At 35.9% G+C, this 21,478-nt stretch overlaps 1 protein-coding gene across 1 annotated transcript in view; it reads left to right on the forward strand.

Annotated features, from left to right (window-relative positions):
- Nucleotides 1-21,478, forward strand: part of LOC137177281 (uncharacterized) — a 227,594-nt gene that overhangs the window by 96,790 nt on the left and 109,326 nt on the right. The window contains exon 10 of the mRNA XM_067583468.1: nt 6,392-6,478. Coding sequence (XP_067439569.1) covers nt 6,392-6,478 — 87 coding nt within the window. The remainder of the gene's footprint in view (nt 1-6,391; nt 6,479-21,478) is intronic.

The following is a 21,478-nucleotide window of genomic DNA, read 5'->3' on the forward strand; positions in this document are numbered from 1 at the left end:
CAGCTGGTTTTCTGAGGACGAGAATGAGAAAGTCATTTTATCTCAGTGAAAAACGTCTCCTTGAAATTTATGACAAACTGCCAAAAACAAGCCAACAAGATGCAGCAGTGAAACAAGCGTTTAAACAGCTGTTCTGTATTTTGAAACAGAAAATAAAATTCAGTAAATAGTGAAACTGCCCGTTTCATTACTTTATATTCATGTAATAAATATACAAACGTCAATTAGATGGTAATCTGCATGAGAAATTAAGAAAAAGAAACAAAATCAGTTATAATAATCATCATCTTATAGTGATCAATTTGACCAATTTTATCAGTTTTCTGGTTTACACTTTGCAGCTAAATGTAACAGGCAGCTATTGTTTATTTGATTTTGTTATTTGAAGTATGAATTTAAGTTATTATTTGAAGTTTTGCCCTCAGCAGTTTATCTTTGCAATCATTTTTATTTTTGTATTAAGTATTCATTTGACTCTTTGTCTCAGGGCTGCTTTGGTTTCCTGTTGACTGAGTGAACTAAAGGAAAATAAATGTGACTCAGGGTTGACATTGATAGCAAATGTTTATATTTTACATTGTTCTTTGAGACCTATGAAAGTGTCTCCTGCAGTCAAATGGAAAGAATAACTCAAAACATCAATCTAGAATCAAATCTATGAATGTATTGAATTGAGAATTGATTTTGAATCGAATCGTGAGATTTCCTGAATCATGCACTCATATTAAATAAACTGTATTTTGGTGGTTTGATATAAATCAAATCTTTGACTTGAATTTACATTCTTTATATTTCTTTAGGTGTGGTATATTAATATTTATGTAAATGTGACTGATAATGTTAATCTATCTATTAATGCATCTTACTGTTTTTACTAAACATGACAATGTACTCAATGCCCTCATAGGAGTTACAAAACATGTTCTAACAGCATTAAATGACTAAATGATGAGCTTTGAGTTTATTATTTTTCTGTATTGGGTCACCTCAGAGTGCATTATCAAAGATGGGATCAGCTAACGACATTAGAATACAATACAGTGTCCTTGTAAACAATTTGTTGTTTTAATTATTTATTCTTTCATTTTTTGTAGGGGATCTGAGATTCACGTTCATGTTAACAACAGTTTGTATTTCGGGTGTGTGCAACATCATCATCAATTTCATATACAAAGGCAGAAATGGTAAGAAGTCACAAAATATTGTATTTATTTTGATGCATTAAATAAACTATTTTGGTGGTTTGATATAAATCAAATCTTTGACTTGAATTTACATTCTTTATATTTCTTTAGGTGTGGTATATTAATATTTATGTAAATTTAACTGATAATGTTAATCTAGTTGTGCATCATACATATTCAAGTTCTTTCAAGAGTGTGATTCTACCAACAATATTAGTCCTGATGATGTATTTTCATGCTAAGAGACAGGAAGTTTCTATCCTCATGCAAACATCCACAACCACAACCAACACCAAGAGATTCTCTCCAGATGTTTCATGGATCTGCATAAAAGGATGTTTCAGGGTGGACTTGTTGTCTTAGTGGTTAAAGCTCATAACAAATAACTGCAACATCACTACTATTATGCACTATTAATTAGGGATGCATGATATTATCTTCACGTCATCGGTGTCGGCCCGAATTAAAACTTTTCTGCCGATTTGTTGCCTTCTCCTCCGCCGCCTGACTGTGCTTCCCTCCACGGGGTGTTTCACCCTGATGATCCCGGTGTTTCCTCCGCAGGCTCCACTTCAGTCAGCTGCCCGTCAGACCCGCTGCTTCTTCCCACTTTAACCTGAATAACAAACCGGGACTCGGTGCTCCGGTTGGATCCACATGGAGAGCCGGGGCTAACGTTAGCTGGGAGGCTAGCTGGCTGTGCTTCTCTCCGGCCATGCTAACGTTAGCCCCGGCTCTCCAACCGGAGCACCGAGCCCCGGTTTGTTATTCAGGTTAAAGTGGGATGAAGCAGCGGGTCTGACGGGCAGCTTGAGTGATGTGGAGCCTGCGGAGGAAACATTAGTACCGTCAGGATGTAATAGTCTGCGAAGGAGCTGCTATCTTCGGGTGCACAGATAAGAAAAGAACTTGGCTGAGAGGATGTACCACTCTGTTTGGAAAAAACAAACAAACAAAAACTTTTCTTTTTGGTTTATAATGGCAGTTGGCAACCAGCGTATTAGGCGCATTACTGCCACCCTCTGCCGGAGTGTGGACCAGAGATTAAACCCTACACATTAATCCTGTCTGTCTAATAAACTCAAAGAAAACTCTACTGCTGCACCCACTTGGCAAGTTCATTAAAGTTTTAACGCTGAGCTCCTGAACTCCAGTCTTCTTGATCATACTTAATACAATCTATACTTGCATGCACAATAATCTCCTCAGCCAGCTGGAAAAAAATATGTTCTTATATCGATATCTGCAAAAAAATCTGATATCGTGCATCCCTACTATTAATGCATCTTACTGTTTTTACTGAACATGACAATGTACTCAATGTCCTCATAGGAGTTACAAAACATGTTCTAACAGCATTAAATGACTAAATGATGAGCTTTGAGTTTATTATTTTTCTGTATTGGGTCACCTCAGAGTGCATTATCAAAGATGGGATCAGCTAACGGCATTAGAATACAATACAGTGTCCTTGTAAACCATTTGTTGTTTTAATTATTTATTCTTTCATTTTTTTGTAGAGGATCTCACATGGATGTTCAACTTCATACCACTATGTATGCTGGTTGGGTTCACCATCATCATCATCTATTTAATCATCTTTTTCAGACGCAAAAGGAGAGAACGTAAGAAGTCACAAAATATATTTATTTTGATGCACTAAATATTCTGTATTTTGGTGGTCTGATATGAATCAGATGTGTTTCTAGATGTTTCAGGGTCGACTTGTTGTCTTCATGGTTAAATCTCATAACAAATAACTGCAACATCACTACCTTTCATGTCTCCATCTACACTACTGAAGGCAAAAATGTTAATTAAGTTAGCTTACTTTGACTGTAAACAAAACAAGTACACATTCAACAACAACAAAAAAGCATTTTTATGACTTTTGTTTTTATAGAAAGCTGTAAATAAGGAACAAAAAACAGAACAACACAGCAATTACACAATTAAATTAAAAGGTTTCAGTTTGGATTTAATGGGTTAAGACGCCGTTATTTTTTTATTGTAAAATCACAATAAAAAGAAAAGACAATTACAGAAAGAGAAAATAATAACATGATACATTATATTAAACATACATGATACTATTCAGTTATAGGAGTGGCAAAAATTGGATTTAAGAGGTGAAGCGTCGACCATGAAGCACAACGTCCCTGACAGATATCTATATAAGATACTTAGAATTGCAGCTATGAAACAGATAACAAGGAACTGGCTAAAACCTACTCCACCTCTATTTAACAACTGGAAGGCAAATGTAAACAGTATGTTAGAAATGGAAAGAATAACTCTCAGAATCACAAATCAAGAACAGGAACATTTGAAACGGTGGCATAAATGGATTAATTATGTGAACCACAATTAAACAATACTGATGGTTTCAACCCTGAAGAGTTGGAAGAGTTAATGTCCTTCCTTTTCTTTTTTTCTTTTCTTTGTGTATGTATGTATTATTCAGTTATTTATTTCATTTTATTTCCCCCCTTTTTTCTTTAATATTAATATTTCACACTAAAAAACACATATATATTGTGGGAATGATGTAGGTATGAACAATATCATATGTATAACTCTTACACTCCTGCATAAAGTATAAAAAAGATGAGGTAATAGGTAGCAGTTTGTAGTCTTGACTTGAATGAAACTTTAAACCAGTGAATCAGGAGAATTGCAGCAGCTGCATTTTGGACTTGAAACAAAACATGATTAATGAAGAATTCAGTGAGTTAACACACACTTATTCATCTTCAATACAGGAGCTGCTGAAAGGAAATGGCAAGGTAAGATTTTAAGTATTTAACATGACAATATTTTAAATTATGTTCTATTTTCATGCATCCAGCACTTAAAAGTAATTAATATCTTAACTTTTACAAGCAAAAATCAGTGTTTCAAATGCATTCAATGTACTTTTTTTTTAAATGCTGAATTTTAAATTTTTTTTAAAAATGTTGTTGATTTAGTAATGTGATGTTTTCCTAACAAACAAATGAAGTTTTACAGTCATCAATCATACTGCTGTTAGTTTTAACAGATAAAGTTAAAACATGTATTCTGACAAATAGATTTATTTGCAACTAAATAATGACAAAGACATATCTGACCAACATTTGTTTGAATAGCAGCAGTTAAAAAACTTCTAATATGGATTCACTGTGTGATAGATGCATCATGGTTGTGACAATTCTTTATTCATTTCACAGAGTTCCTCGAGAAGTGGGATAAGAGTAAGAACAACTAATTTATTTTTTCTTGAACTGTTATAACGGCAGTAAACTAGAAGTTTGACTGTCTGACAGATGTATTGTGGTTGCGACAATTCTTTTATCATTTAATACTGATCTCAACAATTTCTGAGGTCCATAAAACATCCACCCAGGACCAGGAAACTCTGGAAACTCTCAATCTATTTGATGGAAATATGTCAATAATTAGTTTATTTCTTAGTATAAAATCACAAAAAAAGAAAGAAGACAATTACAGAAAGAGAAAATAATAACAACATACATTATATTAAACATACATGATACTATTCAGTTATAGGAGTGGCAAAAATTGGATTTAAGAGGTGAAGTGTCGACCATGAACCACAACGTCCCTGATTCATGTTTGATTAGGGACCTTTATTGATTATTGTTCTCCATCTCTCTCTCCCCCCGTCCCTCATTTTCTGTCATCTCTCAACTGATACTAATCAATAATCAATAAAAGCATAGAACAACCAATCAGTTATTAATTAAAATCTGAATGGTTTAATCTTTGGAATAATGAGATAACCTGCATCCTGTGATGTGAGTGTTCGTGGGGGAATGTGAGGTCTGAGAAGTTTTGACAGGTCAGGAGGTAATAGGTAGCAGTTTGTAGTTTGACTTGAATGAAACCGTAAACCAGTGAATCAGAAGAATTGTTGCAGCTGCATTTTGGACTTGTTGGATCTTTTTAATAGTACAGAATACAAGACCTGAATGAGCATGAATGAGAATTTCTGCATCTGACTGTGTTAGAAATGGGTGAACTTGGACGATGTGTCAGAGGTGGAAGAAAACTACTTTAGTGATGTTGCTGATGTTTCCCTCAAATCTAAGATAAATGAAATTACAGGATTTCTTGATCTCTTCTTGCACTGTGACAGATTATTATTTTCTATTTATAAAGCAGAGCAGGGGAATGACAGACATATTTTTTACACATACATAGCAGTTCCACAGTCAAATTATAAGTCAGTAACAATATAACAAGATAGATCATGTAACTAATAATACCAATAAATAAATACAATTTGACAAAACAATTAAAAAACTATTTTTTTTCCAGAAGAGAAGCTGTGTTTTGTGCTTTTTAAAAAACTGATAGAGCAAAATGAGTGATTAACATGAAGACACATGATACAGGACAAGACAAGAGGGACAAACAACAAAACAACAACAAAAAAATGAAACTTTTAGATTTTAGTATTGTAATACACACGCATGTGTGTCTTTTTTTGTGCTTTTTCCATTGGAGATCACTAAGGGATGCATAAAAGCTTCATCATCAATTTTTAAAAAAAAAAGTCTAATTGGACACATTGTTAGTTGTTGTTGATTTAGTAATGTGATGTTTTCCTAACAGACAAATGAAGTTTTACAGTCATCAATCATACTGCTGTTAGTTTTAACAGATAAAATTAAAACATGTATTCTGACAAATAGATTTATTTGCAACTAAATACTGACAAAGACATATCTGACCAACAGTTGTTTGAATAGCAGCAGTTAAAAAACTTCTAATATGGATTCACTGTGTGATAGATGCATCATGGTTGTGACAATTCTTTATTTATTTCACAGAGTATCTTGAAAGGAGGAGAAAGAGTAAGAACAACTAATTTTGTTTTTTCTTGAACCGTTATAACTGCAGTAAACTAGAAGTTTCACTGTCTGACAGATGTATTGTGGTTGTGACAATTCTTTTATCATTTAATAGTGAAGTCAAAAATCTCTGAGATCAATAAAACATCCACCCAGGACCTGGAAACTGCTCAGTCCCCAGATACCAGCAATGAAACTGGTGAGTGAAACATGACTTACTGACCCAGTAAGACCCAGTTTATGAAACAACTGGAACTTTTCTTGAATCGTTTTGTGTTGCATTTTATCAGCAGTGTGTGACAGATGCATTGTGACTGTGACAGTTCTTTTAACTTTGTAACATTTTAACAGAGAGACCAGCAAGTCTTGTAGTTGTGCAAGAAACATCCCCCCAGGACACAACATCTACTGGGCCTCCAGAAACCAGTAAAAAAACTGGTAAGTGAAATGTTTTAATATCCAACAGGTTTGATGGCCAAAGCCATGACAGTCAGATTTCACCCGTTGAAAGCACCAATTATATTCCCCACAGTAACTGCATTTACATTCTTTCTGTACTTAAGCACCATTTTGAGGTACTTTAACTTCACTCGAGTGTTTCCATTTTATGCTACTTTATATTTCATCTCCATTTCAGAGGAAAGTATTATACTTTTTACTCCACTATATTTATCTGACAGCTACAGTTACTGGGTACCTTGTAGATTCCGCTTTTACATACAAATCATGTGATCAGTCAGATCAGGCTATTCTCCTGTCTCAATGTATTTAATGGAAATATGTCAATAATCTGTTATTTTTTTAAGAGTAAAATCACAAAGTGTATAAAGAAAGAAGACAATTACAGAAGAATTATATTAAACATACATGATACTATTCAGTTATAGGAGTGGCAAAAATTGGATTTAAGAGGTGAAGCGTCGACCATGAACCACAACGTCCCTGATTCATGTTTAATTAGGGACCTTTATTGATTGTTGTTCTCCATCTCTCTCTAAATGTAAATGAAATTACAGGACTTCTTTATCTCTTCTGCTCAGTGGCAACATCAGAAGACAACTTCCTAATCAGAGCTGAAAATGTAAAGTAGAGGTTCATTGATAAACACACTGAAAGGCACCAGAGACAGTCTGCCTTTCTGTATCTGTATGTCTAAAGTCTTTGAAGCCATAAAAAAGCCTTGAAGGTTCGATATTTAAAAGGTCAAGACCAGGCGAGTCTTCAGCTGTACTGCACAGACTGTGTGTTGTCACTAAACTAAAACGTATGACTCATTACATTTTCTTTGGCTGATTCTTCCTCACCTCTGACAACATTGTCAGAGTATTAGGAAAACCCATCTCTCATGACTCTACACATATTGTCCACTCTGTTAATACTATTAATATTGTTATATTTGTTAATGAGAAGCTGTGTTTGTAAAGGCCACCTTCAACATCTGTAATTAATTCAGGTATTTAATCTCTACAACTTTCTCAACTAAACAAAACCACCAGATAAAAGAGCAGTTATGAATGTTACAAATGTATTATTAATACCCATGTTGCACAAGTTTGACATTTACAAAAGAAAATGTAACTTATAAAACCTAATTATGAAAGAAAATATGATTAATGAAGAATTCCAGTGAGTTAACACACACTTATTCATCTTCTATACAGGAGAAGGTCTTGAAAGGAAATGGCAAGGTAAGATAGAACATTTTCACATTGTTCACCTATTTGTCTTTAATGATTTTAGAGTATTTAATATGACAATATTTTAAATAATGTTCTGTTTTCATGCATCCAGCACTTAAAAGTAATTAATATCTAAACTTTTACAAGCAAAAACAAAATGCATTCAATGTACTTTTTTTTTTTTTTAATTGCTGAATTTTAAAAGTCAATTAAATAAAAAAGTCTCAAATTGGACACATTGTTAGTTGTTGTTGATTTAGTAATGTGATGTTTTCCTAACAGACAAATGAAGTATTACAGTCATCAATCATACTGCTGTTAGTTTTAACAGATAAAATTAAAACATGTATTCTGACAAATAGATTTATTTGCAACTAAATACTGACAAAGACATATCTGACCAACATTTGTTTGAAAAGCAGCAGTTAAAAAACTTCTACTATGGATTCACTGTGTGATAGATGCATCATGGTTGTGACAATTCTTTATTCATTTAACAGAGATGCTGAAAAAGTTAAAAGAGGGTAAGAACAACTTTTTTTTTTTCTTGAACTGTTATAACTGCAGTAAACTAGAAGTTTGACTGTCTGACAGATGTATTGTGGTTGTGACAATTCTTTTATCATTTAATACTGATCTCAACAATTTCTGAGGTCCATAAAACATCCACCCAGGACCTGGAAACTCTCAATCTATTTAATGGAAATAAGACAATAATTAGTTTATTTTTTAGTGTTAAATCACAAAAAAACAAAGAAGACAATTACAGAAAGAGAAAATAATAACAACATACATTATATTAAACATACATGATACTATTCAGTTATAGGAGTGACAAAAATTGGATTTAAGAGGTGAAGTGTCGACCATGAACCACAACGTCCCTGATTCATGTTTAAGTAGGGACCTTTATTGGTTGTTGTTCTCCATCTCTCTCTCCCCCCGTCCCTCATTTTCTGTCATCTCTTCACTGATACTAATCAATAATCAATAAAAACATAGAATGCCCAAAAAGTTATTACTTAAATAAAATCTGAATGGTTTAATCTTTGGAATAATGAGATAACCTGCATCCTGTGATGTGAGTGTTCGTGGGGGAATGTGAGGTCTGAGGAGTTTCAACAGGTCAGGAGGTAATAGGTAGCAGTTTGTAGTCTGTCACCAAATACAACATTGGGCCATATTCCACACCTTTACTTGAAGAGTTTACCAACTTTTATGTAAACGGTGTCAATCAGATGTATTTGTCTTTTTCTGTGTGGTGTTGTGGTGCACAGATCATTGATCAGTCGATGCATCAGCAGATAGTTTGGTCACACTGTCTAACCATCCTGCAGATAAGGTTTATTTTGAAGACACCACACAGACGGACAAAGCAAATATCAAGGTCAGGAAAATACCAAAGTATCTGTGTGCTGCTTGCGCTGGTCGTTTCACTGTCATGAAAAATAGGGCTCAATGTTGTATTTGGTGGTCAAATTATTTAAACTAGTCTGAACTGGCAACCATCATAGGCTACTCACAGTCCTCTGTGTTCTGATTAGAATTGGATTTAAAGGTCCAACATGTTAGAGTAGACATCATCGCTGTGACTGTAATACCTGGCTTTAGACGTCACCACTTTATTACCATAACACCTGAAAGTGGGGACACAAAGAGTCTCATTGTCCTCCCTGTTCTGGCGCCAGTGTGTTGAGCACTGGACAAGTTCAACTCAGGAGTACAAACTTCTGAGGACAGGAAGACGCTTAATAAAATAAAACAAAATTTAATATAGACTGATCTGTTTGTTTTAATACATTTATATTAATGTAAATGTGGTGATATCTGTACATATAGAGCCCCAGAGGCAGCGCTGCTGTTCTGTCCAGAAAGAACATGAAGCTTCACTGTATGCGGCACAATGCGGCAGCTACAATTAATCTGTGACTCCAACATTTATCTTCCAAGAGGATTATATCGTATATCAAAATGCTACGGAGACATTAGAAACAGCGGTGAATCACCAAAGAGCTGCACAGATCAGTTTTCTCCCCGGGATGACGACGCAGGACTCGGGCTGCCAGCAGCTGAGATGACCGGCTGCTTTCACCCGGCCAGCGGCTCCTCACATCTCCGAAAACGTTGCAGCAGATTTACAAACAGATGTTATTTGAATAAACTGACCACATATTTGGAGCCTACATGGATAATTTCTCGCCTGAAAAAATATTTAATCTTAATAAAGTGAGATATTAACAGTCCTTGATTGAGAATTACAACAGTCTGGCTCAAAATCTCCGCCATGACACCTCGCTCTGGGAAATCCAATCTGCGTCGCACCGCAAGGCACACTGGGTAATGTAGGCCCAGCAAGAGCCCGCCTCCCTACGACAAAACGATGAACTGAAAACTGAAAACTGAAAAAAACTGAAAAAAGAATAAGTAGAAACTGAAACAGGTGACACTTAAAAAATACTGATAGCGTAAAAAAAAAAAATCTGTCACTGAAGAAAGACAGACATGAAGAAAAATCTGAAGATTGACACTGAAAAACATCATCATGCAAAAAATATCAAAATAAAATAAGATAATAAAATTGTAAGATTGTAATTTTTTAATGTCTGTTTTATGTTTTCAGTGGAACTTGTTTCAGTGCCAATGTTTTCTTTTTCAGTTCAGGTTTTGTTTTGAATGCCAAATTATATTTTCAATGCCAAAATGTAAATGTCACTGTTCTGGCCCCATACAAAGACATATCTGACCAAGATTTGTTTGAAAAGCAGCAGTTAAAAAACTTGTAATATGGATTCACTGTGTGATAGATGCATAATGGTTGTGACAATTCTTTATTTATTTCACAGCGTTCCTAGAATGGTTGGATGAGGGTAAGAACAAACTTTTTTTTTTCTTGAACCGTTATAACTGCAGTAAACTAGAAGTTTGACTGTCTAACAGATGTATTGTGGTTGTGACAATTCTTTTATTTCTGAGGTCCATAAAACATCCACCCAGGACCTGGAAACTCTCAATCTACGGCTGAAAATCACAACAGAAAAAAAACAACTTTGCCATGTTCACATATCTCCGCAATTCAAATTAACCACCAGTCGTCTACCCAGAAATGACTGTTGTTGTTAGCGCGACGTCACGGTCTGCAGTTCTAATGACTGGCGGAGTAATATTTTTTAGTGATGAGGCTTTTTTTCATTTGAGCACGACGAGATGTGCTGTCATTCTGATCAGAGCACGTTCTAAATGTCTCGTTGACCAATCAGATTGTTCGGTCGGAGCGATGTGTTGTATAACTGTAATTAATTCAGGTATTTAATCTCTACAACTTTCTCAACCAAACGATAAAAGAATAGTTATGAATGTTACAAATGTATTATTAATACCCATGTTGTAGAAGTTTGACATTCACAAAAGAAAATGTAACTTATAAAACCTAATTATGAAACAAAACATGATTAATGAAGAATTCCAGTGAGTTAACACACACTTATTCATCTTCAATACAGGAGAAGCTGTTGACAGGACACGGCAAGGTAAGATAGAACATTTTCACATTGGTCACATATTTGTCATTAATAATTTTAGAGTATTTAACATGACAATATTTTTAAATAATGTTCTGTTTTCATGCATCCAGCACTTAAAAGTAATTAATATCTAAACTTTTACAAGCAAAAAACAGTGTTTCAAATATATTCAGTGTACTTTTTTTATTTAATTGCTGAATTTAAAAATCAATGTAATAAAAAAGTCTCAAATTGGACACATTGTTAGTTGTTGTTGATTTAGTAATGTGATGTTTTCAGTTAAAAAACTTCTAATATGGATTCACTGTGTGATAGATGCATCATGGTTGTAACAATTCTTTATTCATTTCACAGAGTATATTAAATTGTGGACTGAGGGTAAGACAACATTTTTTTTCTTGAACCGTTATAACTGCAGTAAACTAGAAGTTTGACTGTCTGACAGATGTATTGTGGTTGTGACAATTCTTTTATCATTTAATACTGATCTCAACAATTTCTGAGGTCCATAAAACATCCACCCAGGACCTGGAAACTCTGTTTGTTTGGTATTTAGTATTGATTTGGTATTTAATCTCTACAACTTTCTCAACTAAACAAAACCACCAGATAAAAGAGCAGTTATGAATGTTACAAATGTATTATTAATACCCATGTTGCACAAGTTTGACATTCACAAAAGAAAATGTTACTCAGAATGATTATGAACCAGCAGAATTTGCTGTCAGCTTTTGATGGTGGGTGTTAACCTGCTTCTGTGTTGAAACTGTAAACAACATCATCCTGATTCAGCACAAATATTCACAACATGGTGTGTTTGAGCTCATGATGTTCATTGTTGAGTAACACACAGTCTGTTTACTGGTAAATAAACACAAATTATGAAACAAAACATGATTAATGAAGAATTCCAGTGAGTTAACACACACTTATTCATCTTCAATACAGGCAATAATGATTACTGGAGAACGCAAGGTAAGATCGAACATTTTTCACATTGGTCACCTATTTGTCTTTAATAATATTAGAGTATTTAACATGACAATATTTGAAATAATGTTCTGTTTTCCTGCATCCAGCACTTAAAAGTAATTAATATCTAAACTTTTACAAACAAAAACCAGTGTTTCAAATGCATTCAATGTACTTTTTTAAATAAATTGCTGAATTTGTTCATTTGTAGCTTTCAAGATTCTTTTTAATTTGTCATCAGTTTAATCAGTTATAACAGTTAAATAACTGCTTACATAGCAGATTAATTGTGGAGATGTAGCAACTACACTCAGATTATGCTGAAGATGAATCTTTGGTTTAACTAAATTATATGAACCACTTCATTTAAAGTGAACATTATTAACATAACTGTATTTTGGAAACGTCTATTTGATTTTATGGAGCTACTTTCTCAAAAGTTTTAACCAAAGGTATGTTACATAGTTGTGTCCACATGCAGTTTTAATATATGTCATTATAAGTAGAACTTACACTGTCTGACAAATTCATATTCCTGTTTTTAAAGCAGAGCAGAGGAATGACAGACACATTTTTACACATACATAGCAGTTCCACAGTCAAATTATAAGTCAGTAACAATACAACAAGATAGATCATGTAACTAATAATACCAATAAATAAATAAAATTGAACAAAACGTAACATTTTTTATAGAAGAGAAGCCTTTTTGTGCTTTTTAAAAAATTGATAGTGCAAAATGAGCGATTAATACGAACACATATGACACAGGACAAGACAAGAGGGACAAACAACAAAAAACTGGATTAAAACTTAGATTTTCTTATTGTAATACACACGCATGTGTGTGTTTTTTGTGCTTTTTCAATTTCATAGATCACTAAGGGATGCATAAAAGTTTTCCACATCAATTGAAAAAAGTCTCAAATTGGACACATTGTTAGTTGTTGTTGATTTAGTAATGTGATGTTTTCCTAACAAACAAATGAAGTTTTACAGTCATCAATCATACTGCTGTTAGTTTTAACAGATCAAATTAAAACATGTATTCTGACAAATAGATTTATTTGCAACTAAATACTGACAAAGACACATCTGACCAACATTTGTTTGAATAACAGCAGTTAAAAAACTTCTAATATGGATTCACTGTGTGATAGATGCATCATGGTTGTGACAATTCTTTATTCATTTCACAGCACTGAAAGTAAGGAGGAGACAGGGTAAGAACAACTAATTTTTTTTTCTTTTTCTTAACTGCAGTAAACTAGAAGTTTGACTGTCTGACAGATGTATTGTGGTTGTGACAATTCTTTTATCATTTAATACTGATCTCAACAATTTCTGAGATCCATAAAACATCCACCCAGGACCTGGAAACTCTCAATCTATTTAATGGAAATATGACAATAATTAGTTTATTTTTTAGTGTCAAATCACAAAAAAAGAAAGAAGACAATTACAGAAAGAAAAAATAATAACAACATACATTATATTAAACATAAATGATACTATTCAGTTATAGGAGTGGCAAAAATTGGATTTAAGAGGTGAAGCGTCTACCATAAACCACAACGTCCCTGATTCATGTTTGATTAGGGACCTTTATTGATTGTTGTTCTCCATCTCTCTCTCCCCCCGTCCCTCATTTTCTGTCATCTCTCCACTGATACTAATCAATAATCAATAAAAACATAAATTGCTCAAAAAATTAATACTTACATAAAATGTGAATGGTCTAATCTTTGGAATAATGAGATAACCTGCATCCTGTGATGTGAGTGTACGTGGGGGAATGTGAGGTCTGAGAAGTTTTGACAGGTCAGGAGGTAATAGGTAGCAGTTTGTAGTTTGACTTGAATGAAACCGTAAACCAGTGAATCAGAAGAATTGTAGCAGCTGCATTTTGGACTTGTTGGATCTTTTTAATAGTACAGAATACAAGACCTGAATGAGCATGAATGAGAATTTCTGCATCTGACTGTGTTATAAATGGGTGAACTTGGATGATGTGTCAGAGGTGGAAGAAAACTACATCAGTGATGTTGCTGATGTGTCCCTCAAATCTAAGATAAATGAAATTACAGGACTTCTTTATCTCTTCTGCTTAGTGGCAACATCAGAAGACAACTTCCTAATCAGAGCTGAAAATGTAAAGTAGAGGTTCATTAATAAACACACTGAAAGGCACCAGAGACAGTCTGCCTTTCTGTATCTGTATGTCTGAAGTCTTTGAAGCCATAAAAAGCCTTGAAGGTTCGATATTTAAAAGGTCAAGACCAGGCGAGTCTTCAGCTGTACTGCAGAGACTGTGTGTTGTCACTAAACTAAAACGTATGACTCATTACATTTTCTTTGGCTGATTCTTCCTCACCTCTGACAACATTGTCAGAGTATTAGGAAAACCCATCTCTCATGACTCTACACATATTGTCCACTCTGTTAATACTATTAATATTGTTATATTTGTTAATGAGAAGCTGTGTTTGTAAAGGCCACCTTCAACATCTGTAATTAATTCAGGTATTTAATCTCTACAACTTTCTCAACTAAACAAAACCACCAGATAAAAGAGCAGTTATGAATGTTACAAATGTATTATTAATACCCATGTTGCACAAGTTTGACATTCACAAATGAAAATGTAACTTATAAAACATAATTATGAAACAAAACAAGATTAATGAAGAATTCCACACACTTATTCATCTTCAATACAGGAGCTGCTGAAAGGATATGGCAAGGTAAGATAGAACATTTTCACATTGGTCACCTATTTGTCTTGAATAATTTTAGAGTATTTAACATGACAATATTTGAAATAATGTTCTGTTTTCATGCATCCAGCACTTTAAAGTAATTCATATCTAAACTTTTACAAGCAAAAACCAGTGTTTCAAATGCATTCAATGTACTTTTTTTAATTGCTGAATTTTAAAAATCAATCAAATAAAAAAGTCTCAAATTGGACACATTGTTAGTTGTTGTTGATTTAGTAATGTGATGTTTTCCTAACAGACAAATGAAGTTTTACAGTCATCAATCATACTGCTGTTAGTTTTAACAGATAAAATTAAAACATGTATTCTGACAAATAGATTTATTTGCAACTAAATACTGACAAAGACATATCTGACCAACATTTGTTTGAATTGCAGCAGTTAAAAAACTTCTAATATGGATTCACTGTGTGATAGATGCATCATGGTTGTGACAATTCTTTATTTATTTCACAGAGTATCTAGAATGGAAGAAAAAGGGTAAGAACAACTCATTTTTTTCTTGAACTGTTATAACTGCAGTAAACTAGAAGTTTGACTGTCTGACAGATGTATTGTGGTTGTGACAATTCTTTTATCATTTAATACTGATCTCAACAATTTCTGAGGTCCATAAAACATCCACCCAGGACCTGGAAACTCTCAATATATTTAATGGAAATATGACAATAATTAGTTTATTTTTTAGTGTCAAATCACAAAAAAAGAAAGAAGACAATTCTAGAAAGAGAAAATAATAACAACATACATTATATTAAACATACATGATACTATTCAGTTATAGGAGTGGCAAAAATTGGATTTAAGAGGTGAAGCGTCGACCATGAACCACAACGTCCCTGATTCATGTTTGATTAGGGACCTTTATTGATTGTTGTTCTCCATCTCTCTCTCCCCCCGTCCCTCATTTTCTGTCATCTCTCCACTGATACTAATCAATAATCAATAAAGGCAGAAAACATCCATAAAATGTTTTACTTAAATAAAATGGATGTAATCTTTGGACTAATGAGATAACCTGCATCATGTGTAGCAGTTTTTAGTCTGACCTGAATGAAACCATAAACCAGTGAAACAAGTCAGTGTTACATGTTACAGTTTTTTGGTTATCAGAAGAATTGTAGCAGCTGCATTTTGGACTTGTTGGGTTTTTTTAATAGTACAGAATACAAGACCTGAATGACCATGAATGAGAATTTTTAAATCTGACTGTGTTAGAAATGGGTGAACTTGGACGATGTGTCAGAGGTGGAAGAAAACTACTTTAGTGATGTTGCTGATGTGTCCCTCAAATCTAAGATAAATGAAATTACAGGACGTCTTTATCTCTTCTGCTTAGTGGCAACATCAGTTCAATCAGGAGAGACTCAGTTTTTCATAGAAGTGAATGTTATTTATTGAACATTCATGATAGATGAAAGTGAGAGTCTTTGGTGATTAGACCCCATCGTGAATGTCAACATTTATGAAAGGGGGGAGGTGAAGGCGTGATTAGAATAGGATAACCCCCCAATGGAGTCTAGACACTGGTGGTGGTGATGAATAAAGGGTGCAGATCTTGATGGTGAAGGCAGCGATCTCCTGGTGAACTCAGCCCTGGTGCTGAAGCATGAAGTGGAGAAGATGAGGTGGTGATCAGGAATGAAGAGGAGAGGAGCGAGCTGCTGGAACGCAGCCGTGGAGTTGGATGGGGTGGAGGAGGAGCAACGATCACGCTGAAATGACAACTGACAGCAACAGAGAAGGGAACAGATTTAAAGTTTGACAGCTGAGTTGTGATTGGCAGTTAGAGATCTTGGAGGAATATGATTTGATGACTAGAGTAACGCCCCTAATCAGCTGATTGGACAGCAGGAGAAACAGGGAGAGAGAGAGGAGTTGGAATGAATGAATGGTTAAAGATAGTATTCCTGCCTGAATTTACGCTAAACTCCATTTCAATCAGAAGAGACTCAGTTTTTCATAGAAGTGAATGTTATTTATTGAACATGCATGATAGATTACAGTGAGAGTCTTTGGTGATTAGACCCCATCGTGAATGTCAGCAGATATGAAAGGAGGGAGGTGAAGGATTGATTAGAAAAGGATAATCCCCCAAAGAAAGAGAAATGAGGACATACAAACCTACTCAAATATTTGATCCTTACCTTACCGGCAGGGAAGGATTCTAGTGAGATATGCAAAAGGGAAAATTAGACAGAATGCAGTGATAATAAACGTTCATGACAATGTAAACATTACACTTGAATGAATGGAAGATAAAAGAGTTGATAGAAGAGAGTGAGTTAGTGATCACTAGAAGAGTGGTGGGTGGCGTGAGGTATGGAGACCATGTTCTGATGCACATTTCATAAGGAGGGAAGAGAGAGGATAGCCTGAAAGCAGAGTGAAATGACCCATAGATATGACATAGCACTTTACCATGCACAAGATTTGTTGTATGAGAGGAAGAACTGCTAGCATGATTAGCAATGATAGCAATGAGCTGCGACACCCATAACTCAGGACACCACCACCAGTTATATGTATGACTTACCAGATTATGGCCTAAGAGATCTTTGATTTGCGAGAACAGTGCTGACGTCTGGACGATGAGGATGTGTAGGCAGAGGGTGACCACCGACACAGTTGTAGCAGGGAGGCAGATGAAATACTTTGGATGGGGGTGGAAGTAACCACCACGACCTAAAAGAAAGCCCTGAATAATGCTAATTTAAATGAAAGACAGCGGCAGATGATAAGCTACGATGGAACTGTGTCGCTGCTGCTATTGGATAGATGTGACCAGCAGATGTGAGCAACTGATATCTCGATTGACGACCTTGGCAGGGCGACCAGGGAATAACGAGTAACAGATGCATGAGATGTGAATGCAGGATGATAACACACATGAGAAATAAAATAACAGCCTATGCATGCAAAGATAGTCCTCCTGACTGAACTTATCTAAAGCTCAATACATAGGACAACAAGTGAATGAAGTAAAGATAATGTTTATTCTACCAGATGATAGAGATAATTAAGTCTAAAAGTATTGCACTCAGACTCTACGGGAGATTTTGAGTTGAGGGAGTTGCCCTGAGCAGCAGCAATATAAATCCCCCCAAAATAAAGGGTGCAAGCCCCCACCACTAAAAGAATACACAGCCTGATGTTTTCCCCTAAATAATGCTTACTTACCAAGCAGGAATGAAACAGAACACAGAAACAACACAAACACAGAAATATGTTTTTGAACTAGAGAGATTAAAATCAACAGTGAACCGAACATAAACAGACAAACACCTCCTGTATTGACTAGGTTGGACTGACCTGAAAAGCTACAATATTGAGCTTTAAAATGTTAACATGAAACGTAGGACTGGAAAGGAGGCATGGTTTAATATATGAACAATACCTGATGTTTAAATTGCTTAGAGGCTGTAAAATATGAATTAAAGCATTTAACATCGCTACTGTTGAGACAATCAGAGTGAGCCGACGTCGGGTCGTATGAAGAATGATGCTTCCACTGCTGAAGAACATAATAAATACACTGACAGTGACACAGTGATGTACTGATGAACGTGCTGATACATTTGACTGATGAGTTTGCTTATTGAGAAACTAGTAGCTGTCCTCCTTAGTTGTAGTACCATGATAGCCAGCTAGTCAACATCCATAGTAAAACATATTAGGATGCTCCAAAAATATGCAGACTCGAGGTGTGAGAAGAATGAAAGATTACATGATGTAGGGAGAAGGGCCAACGTCCGCTATGATGGGAGAAGGCCAATGACGATGCAGAGGATAACCAGAAAGCAGGGAAATGATATAAAGGTGCAGATGAGCAAACCGTGATATGAGTAGGCAGTTATTCAGATCATAGTTTGTGGCTCACAGGTAGCATGAGGTGAGGAACTGACGTTACTGTGACGTCACCCACTGGTTTGGAACTGCCGTTTTGAAGCCTCGAGTTTAGAGATTTGACCGTCACCATCTTGGAGTTGACAGTCGCCATGATTGATTTGTGGAGCCAGGAGTGACCATATTTGGACGAGAGGTAGGAGCTGATCATAGCGCTAGCTGCTAGCTTGGTTAGCATGGTGCATACAATCTATGGATAACAGCGATAAACTAATGCTAATGCTAATTTCAGCTGGCGAAAAAAGGCGTATAACCATTGAAATAAGATGTACTCACCAGAGAAACTGAACGTCCGAGTCTTTCGATGGTCTTTTATCACAACCAAACGCTGAACAAAACTTTTTTTAGGGGATCAAATGTTACAATCGACCTTCATGAACTGAAACGCACTGTGAAATAGCAGCAGCTAAACCTATAATCTGTGAACTAGGGTTACGCCATGGTTACGTTACGTAATCAGCGTTGTCACTAGTGGCTACTTGTCAATCACAACGTGGCCACGCTCTAAAGCTGCTTTATCGTCCACTTACTTAAAATGAGACTAGGGCTGTACGATTAATCTAGTTTTATTTTCGATTACGATTTTGGCTTCCAACGATTATGAAAACAAAATAATTGACATAAAACGATTATTGTTTATTATTGTCATCTCGTAATGATGCTCTCGTTTTGTCTTGTGTTGCAAATCTAGCAAACCTCTTTCCTTTACAGCGGTGCGCTTTCGCCCCTAAACGCGTCCGACAGGCGTTGAGCGTCTCCGTCCACAGACTAACCTGCTTCACCAGGCTGACTGACAGCTGAAATTTACTGAACCAAAATAGTTTGCATGTGGGCTCCACGGGAAGAAATCAAGTGTTTGTACTTATCGATTCATTGGTTTTATTTCCTCGCTCACTGTAGCGAGTGAATCTGCCTGTAGTGAAACCGGGGCTAGCCGGTTCTTCCTCCGCAGGCTCCACTTCACTCATCTGCCCGACAGACCCGCTGCTTCTTCGCACTTTCACCTGAATAACAAACCGGGGCTCGGTGCTGCGGTTGGATCCAAACGGAGAGCCAGGGCAAGCTGGGAGGCTAGCGGAGCATTAGCCGCAGCATGATCGGAGGGAAGCACAGTCAGTTAGCCTCTGCTAGCCTCCCAGCTAATGTTAGCTCCGGCTCTCTGTGTGGATCCAACCGCAGCTTCGGGCTTTGAGTTGAAAGCTTGCATGAAAACAATACCTTCAAAAGTTACTACTGGTACACTTACAAGTTCCACATATGTGTTGTTGAACTGCTATTGATAAGTTCATCTGCTGCATCACGTTGCCGTGTGCAGGACTCTATGTGCTCTGTATGGGCTGATTTATATCCTGAGTGCTGTATGCTCTTTCCTCCTACTTCCTCCTGATTAAAGAATTAAGCAGAGATGCAATAGAGAGCGCAGGCACCACACAACAGTATAAAATGCCTGAAGGGCATGTTAGGAAGTTCTACTTTCCCTGCTATGACTATGTGCTGGACTTGTTCACGCAGAACCCGCTGCAGGTGATCGATCAGAATCACGCAGATGTCTTGAATTTGTATGGATTTATTGTCACCATCACAACCACAATCCTTGTACAACAGTCTGATGACTCAGTGGTGCTGTGTAAATTAATATAATAAATCAGAATAAACATGTCAGATATCCACATGAAAGTATAACAGGCTAATGTAGAAATGGTAAACTATATTACTTTCTGAATGTATAAATTTCCACTATACAAGCCAATACAACTGGCAAACAGCTGGTAAATAATGTGGCCATGTATTTAACAGGCATAGCTGAGGCTGAAGCAGCATATTCCCTCTAACAGTGAGTTAATGTCCATCAGCAGTGCAACACCGCCATCTATTGGCCAGTAGTAGACATACATGACATCAATCCGGGGGCTGAACGAGCTGCTAAACTGCACGGGTTGTGCGCGCCCGTTAATTAACGAGCGGACCTACAAGTAGCCGTTCAGTCCGCCATTCTATCGGTAATATAGTAAATATTACACAACAAAACCAAAACATAAAGGCCTAACCTTATGATGGAGGCATGATGTCTATTAACATCTAATAAATGTGGGTAACAGTAGCTGCTAATATGAGGCTACACAGTTGGCAGAATACATGAATATGAGCCCCTTTAGATCGGCTAACGTAGAAACAATTCACCAACGAACAGCAACTATAACAACATGCTCAAACTGGTCACTCACTGTTATTGACAGATGACTGTTAGTACAAAGCAAAGTCCTTAATCCCAAACAGCGTCTGATGTGAGTTCAGGTGGGGGGAGAGAGGGGGCATTATGTAGTGAGATTGTTGCTGCTAAAAAGGGCCTTTTGGACAGAGCAAATACATACTGCAATGCATACGTGACGCGATGCGTATGTACTGACCAATATGCTGAAATACATAACAGAGATGCATTAACTTACTGATGAGCGAGAGAGAAGCCTGTATGACTGAATGAGTTGAACGTGGTGTGTTCGCTTATTTTTTGAAATTCACTTCCTGATTCGCGTGCTGAAATGCCTTGACGGTGATACGTCCACTTGTTAAAAGTCTACA

The sequence above is a fragment of the Thunnus thynnus genome, chromosome 24, assembly GCF_963924715.1.
Source record: "Thunnus thynnus chromosome 24, fThuThy2.1, whole genome shotgun sequence".
Taxonomy (NCBI): Eukaryota; Metazoa; Chordata; class Actinopteri; order Scombriformes; family Scombridae; genus Thunnus; species Thunnus thynnus.